This window comes from Pseudorca crassidens, chromosome 11 (genome assembly GCF_039906515.1).
Source record: "Pseudorca crassidens isolate mPseCra1 chromosome 11, mPseCra1.hap1, whole genome shotgun sequence".
NCBI lineage: Eukaryota > Metazoa > Chordata > Mammalia > Artiodactyla > Delphinidae > Pseudorca > Pseudorca crassidens.
In genome coordinates, this window is record NC_090306.1 from 99904361 (window position 1) to 99923782 (window position 19422).

A 19422-nucleotide genomic window follows, 5' to 3' on the forward strand; every position below is an offset into this window, starting at 1 on the left:
GTCGATCTAAGACAGAAATGGAACATTTTATTCGAGCCAACCTGAGGATTATAACCCAGGAGACAGTCCTTCAGAAAGCTCTGAGGACTGCTCTGCCCGTGAGAGGTCAAGGAACAGTGACATAAGTATTTGAGACAAAGGGTTATACGTCAAATGACGTCAAATGGCATGTTACTGACAGTTTACACACTCCAGAACTACGTGTGGAAGGCAAGTCATAGGTCGTCGTGGCCTCTTACAAGCTTAAGGAAGGTTGTCTCCTAAGGGGTTTTGACCTTTGGTGAGATTAAGAAGGAATGTTTTCTCCTAAGAAGGTCTGATTAAGGCAGACACACAATATACAGGAAAGGGGAGGGAGGAGGCCCAAATGGACAAAGAAAAGGTTTATATTTAAATTTTTCTCATCTTGCTGTATTACTGGAACTTCATTTCATCGTTATAAACTACAGCCCCGTGGGTTCTGCTTTCCCATCAGCCAGAGCTCTGGCTGCCCGTCCTCTGAGCACCCACCGCGGGGCTGGCTTGGCTCCAGGGCCTTCTGGGCCTCTGTTCCCCAAACAAAAGGCAAAATCAGGAACACACACGGGGAGGGAGCGTGACGACCAGGTCGCTTCGCCCTCCCCGAGCCTTGAGAGGTGGGACCGGAGGAAGAGAAGGGGGACCACAGCCAGCAAGGGGCTGGCAGCCGGGGCTGAGTCGGACTTTGGAGCTGGGCCCCAGGACCCCGGGGCTCTGAGAAAGCCAAGAGCCAGGCCTTCTTCTTAACCTTCATCCTTAGGCACTGGGCCCAGACACAGCAGGGCCAAGGCAAGGTCCCCCACGGCCAACATTTCACTAGAAAAATTGCTCCCGTGGAGGTGAGGCCTCCCAAAGGGCGAGGCCAGGGTGAGTGGAGAGCGAGGGCCATGCCAGCTGTGCACACCCGCTGGCCCCCGCCCTGCCGCCCGAGCTCAGAGCCCGGTTAGTCTTTGTGGGGGGCCTGAGGCTGGGCCCACAGCTCCACGGGGCTCTGGCTGTCTCACAAGTCGGCAGGATGAGGCTGCGCCTGGGTGGGATCTAACTTTCTCTCTCTGACTACCCCGCTTTAAGACCTGTTATTTGTAGTAAAGCCAAACAGGATATAAAAATAGTCCCCTGAGGAGTTCCCTGGTGGTCTAGTGGTTAGGATTCCGGGCTTTCACTGCCGTGACCCGGCTTCAATCCCTGGGGGAACTGGGGTCCCGCAGGCCACGAGGCATGGCCAAAAAAAAAAAAAAAAAGTCCCCTAATCGACTTAAAAATGGTTCCCCAGAAAAGCAGGACAGTTGCTGCCCAGAATGTGCCAACCATTTAGGAACCAAGAGAGGACTTTAAATTGTCCTTCGTATCACAGACACATGTGGGAGGGGGTGACAGGCGTTCCTGGTACTCAGGCGGCATTGACAGGCATTGTCCCTGGGTCCCCCTGCGGGGCAAGGGGAGAGAGGAGGGGCAGAAACGCCAGGGCCTCCCAGTCCCTCTAGGCCAGAGGAGGAAGGGGCTGGAGGCCACACCAGACTCCCCACGACACACCCCATGGTCCACCCGCCTTGGGCTTCCTTGGGTGTCACCCAGCTGTTCATCCTCCAGGAGACTGTGGGCCATTCAGAGCATCAGTTTCCTCATCCTCAAACTAGAAATAATATTCATCCTTCCCTCCCAGGTTCAGAGTGAAGGACCGGCTACCTGGGGGCCTGGGCAGGGAGGGCACCATGGAGGTGGACAGGGTAACCCTCTCGCCATGAGGGGCTTGTGCTTCTGTGGTCCGTGGCCTCACTCCCTCGTCCTCCCAGGACACTTGTCAGGCTGTCTGTCCACACAGCTTTGGCCCTAACCATATTATCTGGGCATCTGGCTCCAGTTCTGGCAGATTCCCTTGCTGTTCCACTCTCCAAATGGATAAGACAAGCGGATTAAATACCAATTATGTCTCCAGGATCCATGGCTGGGTTTTCCTGGCCTGATGTGGTATTTTTCTGAGTAAGAGGAAGAAATCATCGAGGCAGACTCCTGCCATTTCCGAAGCGCCTTCGGTCTTCTGGGTGAGTTCCAGGGAGGCTCTCTTACCACCACTACCCCTACCCTCCAAACCCTGTCTGCATCTCCTCCAGGAAGCCCCAGGAATGTCTCAGCTACAGCCACCCTGAAATATGTCCCCTCCTCAGGTGGGTTTGCCTTTCTCTTTGGGCTCCGAGACCCTGTCCTCCAGCCGGAGCCAGCCAGGAGCAATGGACCAGAGTCACAGCTCCTCTCTGGTTGCAGGACGCTCTGAGAACTGTACAGTCACCTCAAATGCTCGTCGTTGTCATCACCATTCTCCTTCAAAACAGCCATGGAGCTGGATGTGTCTGGATTCAAATTCCAGCTCTACCGTGTGAGCACGACCTGTGTGCTGTGGGCAAGTCCCCTGGCTCCCGGGCCTCAGTCTCCTCCCCAGCAGAATGGGGATGATAGTGAATCATAGGCAAGGCCCGGGTAGGGCCAGCCACACCACAGGGCTCAGCAAATGGGGCCGATTTCAGGGGAGCGGCTGCCTGGCCCCTGCTTGTCCTTCCAGCACAGGTGTGGTCCTTCAGTTTTAAGGAAAATTTTAAGAAGATGCGCGATTGTGTGTGTGTTTTTTTAATAAATTTATTTATTTATTTTTATTTGTTTACGTTTGGCTGCACCGGGTCTCCGTTGCTGCGCGCGGGCTTTCTCTAGTTGTGGCGAGCAGAGGCTACTCTTCGTTGCAGTGCGTGGGCTTCTCATTGCCGTGTCTTCTCTTGTTGTGGAGCACGGGCTCTAGGTGCGTGGGTTTCAGTAGTTGCGGCACGCAGGCTCAGTAGTTGTGGCTCATGGGCTTAGTTGCTCCATGGCATGTGGCATCTTCCTGGACTAGGGCTTGAACCCGTGTCCCCTGCATTGGCAGGAGGATTCTTAACCACTGCGCCACCAGGGAAGCCCTCACAATTGTTGAAATAAGAGAAATAACATGTAAGAGTTCAAAAACTAACAATAGTAACAATAACATACGGCTTTAATAAATGGTGTTGAGTCAATGGGATATCCATATGGATATAAGTGAGTTTCAACACCATTCCCCATACAAGGGAGCAGGACCCTATGGGGCCTTCCTAGGACAGAACCACCCCTGCAAAGTCCTCTGCCTGCCTCTTGTCTGTAGAAAAACTTTAGTCAAACAATACCTTTAATCAGAAAAATGAAAAAATACAGAAGCAAAGGAAAATAGTCAAACAAGACAAAATAATAATAGTTTAGTCATTAAACAAAGTCAAGGACCTTTAGTTCCTCCTCAAGGGCTTTAGATAATATTCTGAGCCGCATCCTTTGCGCTCTTTTATAGGCACTGAAACCCCCACCAGGTGGAAGGAGTTAACTACGTGATGACCAGGCGGTAGCCATGACATGAGCTGCTCCATCTTACACAATTCAGGGAACTGGCCTCAAGGAAATGAGAACAGACCGACCTTGGAACTGAAGATTAACTGTATTTAAAATAATCAAGATGACCCTGATCAGACTACCATACGACCAATTTTAAGATGATTTTCAGAGCTAACTGTGCTGTTCTGCGTGTAGCCTCCTTACACCCCTGCCTATGCACCCCTGAAATTCCCCTTTAAAAACTCTTGCCCCTCGGGACTTCCCTGGTGGCGCAGTGGTTAAGACTCCGCACTCCCAATGCAGGGGGCCCAGGTTGGATCCCTGGTCAGGGAACTAGACCCCACATGAATGCCGCAACTAAGAGCTTGCATGCCACAACTAAGAAGCCCGCCTGCCGCAACTAAGACCCAGCACAACCAAATAAATAAAAATATTTAAAAAACAAAACAAAACAAAAAAACTCTTGCCCCTTGATCAACAAAGGGTAGTTAGTTCTTTGGGACATGCCTTCACCTTCTCCCCAGTATTCCAAGTTTCTTCAATAAAGCTTTCTTTCCTTTTACACAACACTTGTCTCTAAGTATTGGATTCTTTCTTTCTTCTTTTTTTTGTGGGGGGCTGTGCCCGTGTGGCATGTGGGATCTTAGTTCCCCAACCAGGGATCAAACACATGCCCCCTGTACTGGAAGCTCAGATTCTTAACCACTGGACCACCAGGGAAGTCCCATCAGTATTGGATTCTTGAGCAACGAGCAGCCAAACCTGAATTTGGTAACACCAATACCATACATAAAAATCAACTCCCAGTGTATTGAGAATCAAGCAATGAGAAAAGCGAACAAAGCTTCTAGAAGAAAACAAGGGTATATCTTTATTGGGTTATGCAAAGCCTTCTTGAAGAGGACACAAAAAGCGCTAACCATAAATGAAATGATTGATAAATTAGGCTACACTAAAATTAAGAATTTCTGTTCATTAAGAGAGAGAAAAAGGTAACAGACAGAGTGGGAAAAGATATTTGCAACACAGAACTTCCCTGGTGGCACAGTGGTTAAGAATCCGCCTGCCAGTGCAGGGGACACAGGTTTGATCCCTGGTCCAGGAAGATCTCACATGCTGCAGAGCAACTAAGCCTGTGAGCCACAACTACTGAGCCCGTGTGCCAAACTACTGAAGCTCACGCAACTAAAGCCAGTTCTCCGCAACAAGAGAAGCCACTGCAATGAGAAGCCCGCGCACCGCAACAAAGACTAGCGCTACCCTGCTCGCTGCAACTAGAGAAAGCCCACGTGCAGCAAAAAAGACCCAGCACAGCCAAAAATAAATAAATAAATTAAGAAAAAAGATATTTGCAATATAAATTTATGACAAAGGTCTGTATCTAGAATATACAGGAAACTCCTACAAATCAATATGATAAAGAAGATCAAAACAGGAGCGAATGACTTCACAGAAGAGGATCTGGAAAAGGTCAGTAATAAAAGCGTGGACGTGCAGATGTGTTAGTCATCAAGGAATGAGGTTAAAGGTGTGTTGCGATATCATAGCACTGTTCACCTGCCAGCAGGTTTCGAGTGAAAAGACAGATGCCACTCACTGCCGGCGAGACCGTGGAGGGGGAGGAACTGGGACACCCACGCTGCTGGTGAGTGTGCCCATGGTTACAGCCTCTTTGGAAAACATTTTGGCAATATCTTCCGAAGACACACACCCTATGACCTAGCAGTTCCACCCCTACGTACATACGACAGAAAGTGCACAGATGTTCCCCCCCAAATCTCATACCTGAACGTTCATAGCAGCTTCATTCATAATAACCCCAAACCAGAAACAACTCAGAAGTCTCAACAAGAGAACTGATACACACCCGTGGTGGATTCACAAAATGGAAAAGTAGCGCTGAAAATGAGCAAATCACAACAACCGCGTGGACAAAGCCACCAAGACAATATTGAGTGAGAAAATGCAGACCCACAAAAAGGAACAGAGCAAGCAGTGCTGACTGCGGTTTGAGAAGACCTCACCATGGGAGACAGTGACTGGGAAGGGGCCCAAGGAGACTTTCTGGTGCTGGCTTTATGGGGGCATCACTTGTGAAAATCCAGTCTGCTGTGTGTATCTTTGTAGTCATGGAATACTTAATTCGAGAACTTACTTTAAAAAAGAAACCGTAATAATTTAAAAACCAACTCCAGATCCTGTTCCCAGGAGAAAGCTGACGGGTTGACAGCTTTTCCTAAATGCATTTTTCCCCAGATTTACGATGCATATCAAGCCTTAGATCATGTTGGTTCCCGATTCTTCATTGCTACTAAACTGGAAAATTCGATAGGCCATCGGGGTTGACTGGAACCTGCAAATGGTCAGTCTTATGTCAATGTGGCTGGGCTATAGCGCCCAGCTATTCGATCAAACACTAATCCAGGACTTCCCTGGTGGTACAGTGGTTAAGAATCTGCCTGCCAATGCAGGGGACACGGATTCAAGCCCTGGTCCGGGAAGATCCCACATGCCGCGAAGCAACTAAGCCCTCGCGCCACAACTACTGAAGCCCGCACGCCTAGAGCCCGTGCTCCGCAACAAGAGAAGCCACTGCAATGAGAAGCCTCCACAGCTCAACGAAGAGTAGCCTCCGCTCGCCACAACCAGAGAAAGCCTGCGCGCATAACCAAGACCCAACACAGCCAAAAATAAATAAATAAAATAAATTTATTAAAAAAAAAAAAAAGATGCTATAGAAACCTTGGTCCTAACCACGGGTGCTCCCATGTGTATGTGTGATACACGTGTTAACACACTTGTGTTTGCTTTTCTCTTGTTAATCTGCCTTTAGTCAGTCTAATTCTACAGGGCCCCAGCCAGAGAACCTAGGAGGGTAGAAGGAAAAAGAATTTTCCCGCCCCTATACTTACTACACTGAAGCCAGGTTGGGCCTCTCTCAGCCTCCCCTCCAAAGCCTGAGGAACTCGGGGAGGGGGCAGGACAGAGGCCTGAACAGGGACAGAAAGGGCACAGGGAGCCTGCTGGGTGCTGGGTGATGGTCACTCGGGTGTGTGCTGAGAGCACACGGCGGGGGCTTCAGTGAAGGAAGGAGTGAGACCACTTCAGTGAGGCCGCCCCGCAGAGGGGGACCCCAGGCTGGCACCCCCCCATACCCGCATTTACCCATGTGACCTGAGCACATCCTGGGCACACTCCGTGCCTCCATGCTTTCTCCGTGAGGAAAGGCAGGGATGCCTTACCTACCTTCGGGGGCCTCACCCAAGGGCCCAAGCCGCAGGCCTACTGTGTGCAGGGGGGCCCCACTAGGCGCCTCATGCACTTCCTGTGGTTCCTCCCATCGTTCCTCCCACCGCGAGGTGGTGGGCCCTGCTCTCCTCCCCATTTGGACGATGAAGCGGTGAAACTGTCATCGCCCCTTGTAGCCTGTTAACCTCCTGAACGAGCTCTTAACCACCACCCCTGAGGGTTATTCCCAGCAGAGGCCGCCGCTGGGGAAAGGCCCGGAGGAGAGACAGAGCCTGGCTGCCCCTGGGCCCGTGGGGGGCCGACAGGGGGGTGACCCGAGGGGTCTGTGGACCACTCTGAGGGAGCTGGCGGGGGGCGCGAGCTGGGGGGACAGCAGGGCCTGTGTGTGCAAGTGAGCAGCTGGAGGAGGGGCCCCCGGGGCTGCAGGGTCCCCCCGGCCGGGGCCAGCTGGGGCCAGCTCGGGTGGAGGCCGTGGGGTTGGGCACACGTGGGAAGGAGGCTCTGCACTAGCTCTCCGCACGCGGAAGGTGGGAGCGGCGGCAGGGCGGCCAGAGCAGCGGGGCAGGGGCCTGGCAGGTGGCTCTCACCAAGGCCCCGGTGGTCCTTGGAGGACCAGGTGCGGGTGCGTTGGGGAGGCGAGGGGTCGCAGGGGCCGGTGTGAGGGAGGAGGGTTGACTCAAATGCCCGGCAGGGTTCACCTAAACTCAGGCGGGGCCCTGGGTGCGGGAGTCCCACGTGCAGCCCGGGGCCGTCTGCGCCGCTGAAAGGGAGGCCAGGGCCCACACCTGCGGCATGTGGGGCAGACGAGGGCGCAGTGACCCAGCCGACAGGATGGTCAGAGAGTGCAAGAGAGGAACTGGGCGCTCAGCAGACTGAGCTCATGTCTGGTGCAGGGCAGCAGGGTGGGGACGGGGGCAGGAAAAGGGTGACCCAGGCGTGGGGAGTCAGCAGCAAATCCTCAGGGCAAAGCTGGGACACGCAGCGGGCAGGGGGCCCCCATGACCCGGCGCCTCGGGCTCCGGAGAGGGACCAGCCCAGAGGGTGGCCGCCAGGGGAGGAACCTGGTCAGAGATACCCCCGGTGTCTCCGTCCGTCTGTCCATCCATCTGTCCAGGCCCGGCCCATGGCTGGCGCTCCTGCCACTGCACTGTTGTTTTCAGCGAGACAAATGACCTGGGTGGGCAGAATGATAAGAACTACAAATAGAGGAAAATGGACCCGGAATGGAAGGGACGGGAGAAAGCACAGGTGGCTTTGTAAATGGATCACGTGACTCAGTGCAAACAAGGGTGTCTGAGCCACGTAGCCACAGAGAGCACAGCAGTTTTCGGGTCTGGGAGGAAGGTCAGTGACACCACATCCTGAGCGCAGGAGCACCGCTGGGGGAGGGCTGGGGCCTCAGGGTCTGACCCTGGGAGGTCACGGTCACCCTGAGTCCCAGTGGCAGACCCAGACCCTGACGCCGGGCTTCCCGAATCATCTTATGCCACTGCCGCTGCCCACCATGTGTCCTGGGCGGTTGTCACCCGTCTGCCCACCTTAGCAACCTGCTTTTAATGGCAGTGGGCCCGCCGGGCTCTTGGGGGTGTGGGCAGGGAAAGCGTTATGAACAAACCAAAACGAGTGGTGGTGAAAGAGATGGCTGGAAAATGTGCCTAAAAGAGGGATTGCAGCACAGGGTTAGTGGTGCCGGGTTAAGTCTGTCCAGGGTTCGAGCCCCAGTGTCCTGCCTGAGGCCCGGCCCAGCTCCTGCTGCAGCATCTCCTGTCACGCTAGCACATCACCCTCTGCAGGGCGGGGCTGGGAAGACGGAATCCCTTCCCTCAAAATGTGTTCCAGCCACGGTTCTAGGCACTGGCAGAACCCGTGAACCAGATGGACCAACAACCCTGTCCTCAGGGCGCTTGTGTTCTACCAGTGCTGGGAAGACACAAGCAATAAAACAGGATGAGGGAGGGAACTACGGGAAAAGGCGAAAGGAGAGTAGGACTTGGGGCATCAGAAGTGTCTGGGGGAGGGCTGCAATCTCTAGAAGGGAGATCGGGGTCACTGAGAAGGAAGAAGACCTGAGGATGGGGCCTTAGGTGGGAGGAGGGGCACGCTGGCCAGCACCCAGGAGGCCGGCCCAGGTCCGAGAGGGGCCCGGCACAGTGGAGGTCTGGGGGAGGTGCTGACAGCTGGAAGGGGCCAGCGAGGAGACCCCGGGTTCCCGAGGTGGCGTGGCACGATTTGGGGGAGAGTCACATTGGAGCCAGGTGTTCAGGCTGAGCGTCCAGAGGCGAGGACGACACAGGTGTCCTGAAGCCTCAAACTGCCTGAGAGCAAGTGGGAGGGAGGAGTCTGGCCGGAGTCCTGGTGTCCGTCTGAGGCCTTCGGGTAGGCTCTGCTCGGGCCCCCAGCACCACCCAGGCCCCTCAGGCTCCCCACTCCCTTGGGAGCCCCATGGTCTCACTGTTGTGCTCAAGCTCACTGGGAAAGCCCCCTCCAGGCAGCACCTACATTCCCAACAGCTCTTTAAGGTGATCAGAAAATGCTGCATTTTCACAGAGAGCTTGTTCTGGTAAAACATCCCGTTCCCCTTCCCCTGTCTCTCCCTTTGCTTTTCCCAATTGCACAGAAATTCCTGGCCCTCACTGGCTTTGCTCTCAAGAACAAAAGCATAATAAATATCTTTTTCAAAGCACCACTGCTTAACCCTACAGCCCAGTCTCGGCCAGTTTCCTTCAGGTCCTTGGACTGTCATATCACCATTTACTTTCTTTTTTTAAAAATTATAATTTACTTTTGGCTACTTTGGGTCTTTGTTGCTGCGCGCGGGCTTTCTCTAGTTGTGGCGTGCGGGGGCTACTCTTCGTTGTGGTGCACGGGCTTCTCATTGTGGTGGCTTCTCTTGTTGTGGAGCATGGGCTCCAGGCAGCCGGGCTTCAGTAGTTGCGGCACGCAGGCTCAGTAGTTGTGGCTCGCGGGCTCCAGAGTGCAGGCTCCGTAGTTGTGGCGCACAGGCTTAGTTGCTCTGCGGCATGTGGGGTCTCCCCAGACGAGGGCTTGAACCCGTGTCCCCTGTATTGGCAGGCGGATTCTTAACCGCTGCGCCACCAGGGAAGCCCACCATTTTCTTTTTTAATCAATAGATCCCAAATGTGATTTGTTAGAACAATTATTAACTAACATCTTTACTATTTGAAGAACTCATGCAAATTGATTACGAAGCAAAACACCATGGGGCGGGTAGTGCTGTGAGGTGGGGCGAGCCCACCCAGATGGGGCTCCTGCCAGCCCCGGCCCTGCGGTCCAGAGGCCCTTCGTGTGAGGAAGTTCAATGATGGAGAAAAGCAAGGCCACATTCAGAGTCGGGGGTAGGACCTTTCACTGAGTCTCACTCGCTCCCTCCGTAAAATGGGAACATAACCTGCTCAGAGGTTTTCCTGCAGGTGGACTGAGCCCAGGCCCCAGCCTGGAGCAGGGCTAACTCAGTGTGGGAGCGTCTCATGGACACTGTTATGGACGGAACTGTGTCCCCCTAAAGTTCAACATGACTGCATTTGGAGATGGGGCCTTTACGGAGATAATTAAGGTTAAAGGGGCCCAGATCCCACAGGACTGTGCCCTTATAATAAGGGGAAGAGACAACAGAGGGACCTCTGGCTCTCTCCGAGGAAAGGCCGGATGAGACACAGAAGAGAAGGCAGCTGTCTGCAAGCCCAGGAAAGAGTCCCTTCCAAAGCCACCCTGAGCCTGCACTTCTCGCCTCCAGGACTGTGAGAAAGTACATTCCACCGTTTAGGCTGCCTGGGCTGTGGCACCTTGTTAGAGCAGCGTTTTGGGCTTGAAAGATGCCACTCTGCGAGGGAGTGGCGAGGGAGCTGTGCCCCAGAGGTCAGTGGAGGTGACCTCACTTCCAACAAGGGCTCCCGCCCTGCTCCGGCGCTACGGACAACACCTCAGTTCAGGACAGCTGCACCTCAGGCCTCACACACACACTAAAAACAGATCCATCTGGAATTACGAGCTAATCAAGTGCGCACCAATGTTACACCACGAGCCCTGATTTATGATTCATCAGGAAAGCTTTCGTTAAAAAAAAAAAGTAGGCAACACGATCTGCCACAACTGTTTATTATATTTAGAAGTCTACAAATTTGAGCTTTTAAGAAAAATTCACAAAATATTCAGTTGAAACCACATTTCTGGTTCATCAAATTTCAAATATATTTTAATGTGCTGAACAATATATTCTAATGCTGTCTAAAACACAGCCAAATTATTTTTCTTTTATTCATTTGTACACATTCTGTAATATTTTGAAAACCAAGATTAAGATAAAAAATGTTAAGAAAACTACCCAATTACAATGATTATTTTCCCATGTACTGGAATATTTTCTGTGGGTGTGTCTTCTTACCTTATTCATTTTTACTTCTGTACACTCTATCGATTTATAAATGCACTTAGGGAGTTCTCATCTTACATTTCTCATAAATTCAAACAGCAACACCTTGTCAAAAGATTAATTTGCTTGGCAGTGCAAAGCTTAGGCTGTTAAAAGCACTCACTGAAAATTATTTTTAAATTTCTCGATCATCCAAAATAAACAATTTCAAAGGGACAGATGTCTTTAAACATGATTTTGAAATCACCTTAACATGTGGAAATATAAACGAAGCAATCTCAAATTAGACACCAGCCATTTTTGGTCTTTTGTTTTTATTCTTTGCTCCCTTTTTAATGAAATATATGTCGTGAATTTTATTTCTCCAGGCCCTCCTCGTATCAGCTGATGCTGGTAACCCTTAGCCCATGAGCCTCACAGCACTGAGACCCTCCCCCCCCCCGGCCCCCAAGGAGAGGTGGAGGAGCCCTTGTTTCCAGACCCCCAGCTGTTGGAACCAAAGAGTCCAAGGAAATTAAGCAGGGGTGTGCACGGATATGCCAGAAGGAAGGTGTGTGCAGGAAGTCACGCAAAACAGAAATCGCAGGGAAGCTTCTACTACACCAAAAATAACAATTTCTCAAAAGAAATATTAAAAATCAGGAATGTATGTATACCCTGTGAAAAAGTAGCAAAACAATCCACAAAACTGGCTGGTCTTCACTGCAGTCTGTGATGTGGTCACTGGTTCATTTAAAGAGGAATTTCTCCAGGAAATACATATCGCAACGTCAGTATTAAGAACCATAGCGATCCTACAGAAAGAACCAACACGAAAGTTTACGACTATCAGCGTCACCAAAACGGGTGCCGCAGCGACGGGAACCCGCACCCGAGGAAGTGGGAACCGGGAGCTCCTGGCGCCTGCGCTGCGGCCCCTGGGCTGTGGGAAAGACGGTGAGGGGTGCAGGGCCCCATGGTGAGCCCTCCAGGGGGCAGGTGTGATGGGGGGACAGAGGAACCCTGAAATTCTGGTTCAGCGGAGGGATCTTGCAGGAGCACCTTAACCTCTCTGTGCCTCTGTTTTTCAATCCATAAACTGGGCATGATCACCTATAAAAAATAGGGATGTCACCTCCGCGGAAGGACTGTGTGGGCTCGGCTGCCCTAAGGGACGTGAAAGAGCTCTGCGAATTCTAACCAAAGGTTGTGTCACCCACAGCAGGAGCCCCAGGGCCGCGGAGCTCTCCACAGTGGGGGCACCTCCCCAACCCGGGAGCCCCCTTTAGCGGCAGCAGAGTCCACGTCGATTAGGTCCTACTCCCTACAGCCATGTTTCACGTTATCAATAGCGTCCTAAAATAACGGGAGGTAAGCAAGAAGGTTCACAAAGTCGCCTTCGTATAATCAGAGCCGGCCTTAAAGCATTATACGTGAGCACGTTCCACTCCTGCCTCATTTAAAAGACTGAAATACAATCTAAATACCCAACTCGGGGAATATTTAAATAAATTACATCTATTTTCACTCAACAGAATGTGGTTTCTGAAGACTTTTTAACTACACGTAAGTGCTCATAACAAAACATCATGAAGGAAAAAGAGGGTGCAAAACCACAGACACAAGATAATCCTTTACAAATTTTAAACAGGTATCTGCACAGAAACCTAGAATCAACATAGAATAAACCAAATATTAACAGAAGTCTGCCCTGGGAGGGGGGGTTATGGGTAATTTTTTATTTTCTTCTTAATATTTCTGTTTCAATAGAGGAAAAAAGTAGGTCATGATCATGACAATTCCTGTAACAATTCCTCTAGAGTCATAACTTAGAAAATTTAAACAAATATGAAATTATAATTTCTGGTTTTCATGGTGTCCTGGGTTACACTGTAGCAAACATATAAATCAATAATATAAAATCTGACTTTCCAGCAGTTGAAGAGTGGTCCGAATCTCATTTTCAAAACTATGAACCCACCATCAAACTCAGTTAACGTCATCCCCGTTTCACTAACCTGAATCGAAGTCATGACTCCGTTAGCAAAGACGGAGAGCTTTCCAGCAACGGATCTCACTCCCTGCTTAAACTGGGCCATGTCGGGGGCCGTGGGCAGCATGCTCGTGAGGTTGTAGTTTCCTGCACACAGAGCAGACACTGGCTCGTCACTACCGCAGGGATGGCACAGCCAGTGCCCAGGGACCCGATGGCTTTGGAGAACTCGGCTCCCCTCCCCTCCAGCTGCCCATAAGCAGCAGCTGTGGTTAAGGGAAAAGGAGCCTGCGGTGGGTTTCAGCGCCAGCCCTACCATGAAGCAGCTGCAAGACCCCACGGTGAGAGAAGATGCAGCACTAGGTCTTAAGACCACCACGGGTTCAAATACTGGCACTGCCACTTCCAAGCTGTGTGCCTTTGGAGAGGTTCCTTACCCTCTCTGGGCCCGTTTCCTCCAGGCACTTAACACAAGACCTGACAGAGAAGTACTCAGTAAATGGCAGATGGGCGGACATCTGTGGGTTTTTTGGACTCAGCATCTCTTCCCCCTTTTGGTAAAAGCCCTCCTCCTCTGCGGGAGGTCTCTCCCCCAGCCCCCTAAACCATGCATGGGCACGTGACCCAGACCTAGCCAATCAGAGCCTTCCTGGATTCCCGCATTCTCAAGGGAGGGGAGCCGTTTGCTTGCTCTGGGGTTAGTGGGGGGGGGGAGGCGACGCTGTAGCTGTCTGTGACTAGGGCTGTCCCCCTCCCACTCCCTCCTCAAGGAGAGAAGGAGGAAGCCTCTGGCAGTGCGGGAGGAGGCTCACCCCAGGAGGAAAGGCAGAGGGGTGGGTGGGGCTGTCTGCGGACTCAGCAGGGCCGGCCGACCCCTCCCCCTCCCCGAGGCCGCTGTCGGCTGGGTTTCTGCTGCTGAAGTTTTGGTTGTCCCAGCACAGCAGCATTTTGCACACAGGTGAAGCGCATCAGAGGTGTCACACATAAAGGGGTCCCTAGAGCTGACAGATGGGCTTCTGTGGCGCACTTTTGTCACACAGCTGTGAAAAGGTGCCGGAGGGGCTCAGAGACTTTGTGAGAGAACGCCAACCCTGCAGAGCCTCCAGGGAGCCAGCCCAGCTGCCCCTCGGCTCCGCAGGTCACTCTACACCCGCCTGCCCCTTAAGCAGCAGCAGAAGCCAGGTCCCTTTCCAAGAACCAAATAGGAGGCACGCATTTACCCTCCGGCACGGACGCCACCCCGGAGAGACAGTGTGTCTTCCCACAGCGCCATCCCGTGCCCAGCACTCGGGGAGGGGCCACAGGTGCGGCTGCTTCTCCTCTCTGCCCCTCGTGACATTTTAGAGTCTTGTAGCCCTTTGCCAATGACAGAGCGACAGCCTAGCCCAGCCCAGTGACGGGACTTGGGTTCAAAGCCCAGCACGGTGGGTGCTACCAGCCGGTAAGATGAATCTGAGAGGAAATGAAGAGCTAGTGTGACATCCTGGGCGCAAAGGGCCAGTCACAGCTGCTCCATGGCGTGGCGAGGTCCGGAGCGGCGAGGGGGCTGTGCCCCAGAGGTCAGCGGACGTGACCTCAGCAGAAGCGCCTCCACTTACAGGCTTCCAACTCGAGAAACGCTGAGAAAGGAGGGAGCACAGCTGAGGCAGGAGGTTTAACGTGGAGGCAAAGCGCTGCGGTGGCTGCTCCACTCGGGCGCACAGACGCCCCTTCTTTTCGCTCAGGTTGACAAGACTCCGGTTTGTGTAACTGAACCTGGTTGGCGACAGCACCGCACAGCTGTGACGTGTGACAAATATGTTCAGCAAATCACCAAACAAAACCGCCCGACGGCCGACTGAAGTCAGTGCTTTGGAGGCCGACAGGCCCAAAGAGGCCAGGCTCCTGGACCCCGGGCCAGAGCCAGGAGGAAAGGAGAGAGTGGCCGAGGTGCCTCCAGGGAGCCTCGAGACCCAGGGACAACAGCAAACGCGCCAGGAGCCCCTACGACCCTGGGCAGTGCGCCCCGAGCCCGGACAGAGGTGTCCGTCCGCAGTGCCCTGGGCTTCCCGGGTGGCCCCGTTCAGACTCAAATGATCAGGACCAGGTTTTGGAAAGAAATGCACCAGAGGGGCAAGCTGGGTTTCCAGCTTCTTCTGTTCCGACACTGCTCTCAACAAAGAACAAAGCCACCTCTGCTCTGTCATCTGGTTCCCTCTGAGCCTGAGTGGCTCCCTCGGAGGCAGTGCCCAGCGATGGCCGTCCCCCGTCCCCCAACCGACCCTGCTCTGGAGTGACGGCAGGGACGGGCACTGTGCCGGCTGTGGATGCTTACGTGTGCTCCTCATCTACTCCCTCCCAGACCGTGGAAGGGAGCGGGCTCGGAGCAAAGCCAGGGTTAAAGCACGCCCCCAGGAAGTACCAGGAGGCATTTCTAATTTGGAGAAATCTTCCCCTTAACCCTGAAGAAATTATAAAGGTGATCTACCCAGTGGCACTGATATTTCACGGATGGGGAAACATTTAAGATAAGGAACACAGAATACTCCCTTAAAACCGCTTTTGCTCTTTGCTGAAATGCACTCTGAATAAAAAGTAAATATTTAATGATCAGTGTTCAGTGCACTTGCATTTAGAGCAGTTATTAAAGGCATCTGATGAGAGATGCAGAATGAGGGTAATCGTGGTCTGAACCATCTGGGTTTGGGATGGAGGAGGGAGGGGGAGGGAGGGCAGGTGCTGCAAGCAGGACCACTGGCCGCTGGGGAGGGGCTGAGGGTCCCTGGGCAGCCTCGCACCCCAGGATGGTCCTATCAGGGCTGCGAGTCCCCAGGACAGGAGCCTGTCTGGGACCCACAGAGGGCCAAAAAAAAATCAATGGACCTTTGTTCTCTGAAAGGGGACAGGAAGGTAAACGTCATCGCTGGCTGCAGCCTTCCTTCAACAATTGGAAATGCTGCTCATTTGATCTCTGAAAGGTTGTTTTTTTTTTTGTTTTTTGGCGGTACGCGGGCCTCTCACTGCTGTGGCCTCTCCCGTTGCTCCGGACGCACAGGCTCAGCGACCATGGCTCACGGCCCCAGCCGCTCCGCGGCATGTGGGATCTTCCCGGACCAGGGCGCAAACCCGTGTCCCCTGCATCGGCAGGCGGACTCTCAACCACTGCGCCACCAGGGAAGCCCTGAAAGGTTTTTTTAAACAAACAATAATGTTTCAGAGTGAAACTTCCAGTAACTTGAATTACAAAAACAAACACGGCCAGGGGTGAGATTCAACCTGTTAGGTTCTCTGGACTGCCCTGCCCCTGTGCCAGGGCGCCCATGAGGTAGCCCAGCACTGACCCACGGGGGGCAGAGGCGGGACCCTGGGAGGCCTCCACAGAAGCCGAGCACCCCTCTGCCAGGGGCGGCCGCACAAGGAAATGCCCTGACAAGAGGCCAGGACACCGAAAGTTCGCATATGAGAACACAAGTCCGTGAGCCACACCTGCCCCAACCCAGGCCCAGTGCAGGAAACGGCCCGTCAGAAAGCAGCTGCTCCTGCTGGAGGCCAGAGGGCGGCCTAGGACGCTCCCTGCCCAGGGGCCGCGCACCGGGCCTGTGTCCCGCAGGTCTCTGGTCCACCCACCTGGCTAGAACCCTCCCTCTCACTGCAGCACAGCAGCCGGGCAGCGCCCGCTTCACCCCGGGGGCCACGGTGGCTCTTGAAACGCCCCCAAACCCCAACATGGAAGGCCCCAGGCATTCGGGTCTCCCCCATGACCTTCTCTGTTGGGGCTGTTTCTCTCTGGGCTCAGAAAACAGTTGTTCTCTGTGGCTGCAAGGCCCAGCGGCCGCCCGCGTGGGGTCCCTCCATGCCCACGCCCAGCTCCTCCAGGACGGGAGACAAGGGGTGCAGGTGGTCCCGGGCCTTGAAGGCCTTGGAGATCCCCCCCCGCTTGGGTGCTCCTGCTGACGAGTGGGCTCCTGAAATGACCGCAGAGGACCCTGCTCCTTGAATGTCGGCCGTGACATAAGGGGGACACGTGGCCCTCCCCTTACCCCCGAGGCCTGACTTGGGGCTGACTGGGACTGGAACACGGCTTTCCTATGGCTCAGGGTCAGAGGGACAAGCAGAGAGGTGCTTGGTTCTGGACGCCCGTGACGGGCCTGTGTGCTGAGGCTTACTCCCTGGGGGGGGCCCAGACATCTCCTCATCGGGGTCTGGACCCTCCTCTCCACCTGCCTGGCTCCAAAGCCCCATTCTGTCTCCCCTGGGAGGCGGAGGCTGGTGGACTCACCTGTTCTATCTGCTCTGACTACCCCTGGGGTCCGGGAGGGGCCTGGGAGGGCCTGCCATGTGCCAGACCCCGAGGTGACACTTTACATAAAGGACCTCATTTCAGCCTCAGTACAAACTGGTGAGGTAGGTATGGATATTACCCACCCATTTTACAGAGGAGGAGACCGAGGCTGAAGGTGACCTGAAATCCCCCAGGTCTCACAGTTAGGGAGTGGGTCCTGTCACACGGAAGCCCAGGGCTGTCCCCTCCAAGGCTGTGACACCACACGAGCCAGACACCAGGTTCACACCATGCTAGGCACCCCACCGCCCGTGACGATGGTTCAGGGAGATGACATGCCGGGTAACTTTGGGGACGTCGCTTAAATTCCATGACTTGGTCTCTTCACATGCAAAGCCTGGAATAATAACTTCTGCTCTGCCTGACTTACAGAGGCCATAGGAGCATCAAATAATGGCCGCTAACAATCCTGGTAAAGTACAAAGCCCTGTCCAGAGGAAATGTATTCATGCCGCAGACACGGTGGAGACCAGCCTCATTACCTGCCGTCTGCTTCCTCTGCTCATCAAACAGGTCAGCAGAACTGATGGAGGAACTTGCCGAAAGCCTCTCCAGCCGAGCCCTGGTTTCATACTAGACAAGACCAGGAGGAAAGAAACATTAGGCTCCAAACACCATGAGCAATTCTGCAGAAAGAATCACCGAGGAGCTATCACGGCTGGGCTGGGGGCCGGCATGACGCTCACGTCCTGCGGGTCACAAGCAGACAGGTGAACGCACAATGCCACGGCCAACAACGGTCAGTGGAGGGGAACCCAGAGGGAGAGTGACAGTGACAGCTCTGTCATGTGCTGCTCTCACCCAGCTGCCAGGAAAGGCCGCTCCAAGAAGCTCTCTCCCAATAGCCTTAGGTGATTTCCTAACTGAACTTGAATGTTGTCAACTTTAAAACAAGGCAGATTTTAGTGGGTGGAGAATAGCCAAGTGGCAACTCCAAATACACTCAAAATGCTAGTGGAGGGCTTCCCTGGTGGCGCAGTGGTTGGGAGTCCGCCTGCCAGCGCAAGGGACACGGGTTCGTGTCCCGGTCCGGGAGGATCCCACGTGCCGCGGAGCTGCTGGGCCCATGAGCCATGGCCGCTGAGCCTGCGCGTCCGGAGCCTGTGCTCCGCAACGGGAGAGGCCACAACAGTGAGAGGCCCGCGTACCGCAAAAAAAAAAAAAAAAAAAAGCTAGTGGAATTTCTACTGCTACAAAATAAAATCGGTACTTTAGGAAATAATTATTCTCTGTATCGTGCAGGAAGCCTAGTAATAACACGTATCTCTAAGAGTTTTGCGTAAGCACATTAGTGCTTCACAATTAAAAGGAAACCTTTAAGCTCCTCATTTCCATTTGAGTCTTACTGCTTAGCCAGACTCCGCTAAGATAAGCTCATTAACATTTCTGAGAAAAGAGGCAATAATCTCTTTTCTGAAAATAAATATACCTACCCTCGAGAATCTATCTGTATACTTCATTTAACTATGGTTAAAAAATTGCTAAGTAAATTACAGGTGTATCAAAAATCTCCTGAAATTTACTCAAAAGGTATCGAATGGATGGCTATTCAAAACACTGAGAAAGGAATGAGAGAAAGATGAGACACTGTCCCTGCCTTCCCATCACTCCTCTAGCTGGAGCGGCAAAGTGGGGCGATTAGTCAGAAAGACCTGGGCTCGAGTCCTGCTCCAGCACTCTGGGGACAGGGGTCCCTTGCAGCCTGACTCCATCTCACTCAGCATCCAGCACCTCCTCCCACACCTCCCGTGGCCCTGCTGGCTTCCTGCTCTGTGGGGACCACACAGAAACTCCCTGGGCACTTACGTCAGCTTTGGCTTGTCTTCCAAAGTACATATCTGAGGAAATGGCTTTGACGTTGCCAAACTTCTTCTGGGCCTCATCTGTATTTTCAACTGGCTCATAGTCTGGCTTGCGGCGAGCAGTAGGTCTACAGTTAGCAACAGCCAAAACAGGAATGACGTCAGTAAGATGATGAAATAGGAGTTTTCTCCCATTACCCCTTAGAGAACACTGGTTTTGACAATCACCCACAGATGAGAATGCCTTTGTGGGAGTCCAGGAGTCCGGCAGAGAGGGTCCAGC

The 19422-nt window shown here is 53.3% G+C and overlaps 1 protein-coding gene across 3 annotated transcripts in view; it reads right to left on the reverse strand.

Annotated features, from left to right (window-relative positions):
* Window positions 1-10754: 10754 nt before the first annotated feature.
* The window catches only part of ARFGAP3 (ADP ribosylation factor GTPase activating protein 3), a 55069-nt gene continuing 46401 nt past the window's right edge, over window positions 10755-19422 (reverse strand). For 2 of the 3 annotated variants that reach the window (XM_067698310.1, XM_067698309.1), the window contains exons 13-16: window positions 19144-19267; window positions 17820-17910; window positions 13042-13163; window positions 10755-11838 (exon numbers count right to left, since the gene is read on the reverse strand). In XM_067698310.1, coding sequence (XP_067554411.1) covers window positions 11821-11838; window positions 13042-13163; window positions 17820-17910; window positions 19144-19267 — 355 coding nt within the window. In that variant the 3' untranslated portion in view covers window positions 10755-11820. Of the gene's footprint in view, window positions 11839-13041; window positions 13164-17819; window positions 17911-19143; window positions 19268-19422 lie in introns of those variants that run through there. The other variant, XM_067698311.1, reaches the window with a different exon arrangement.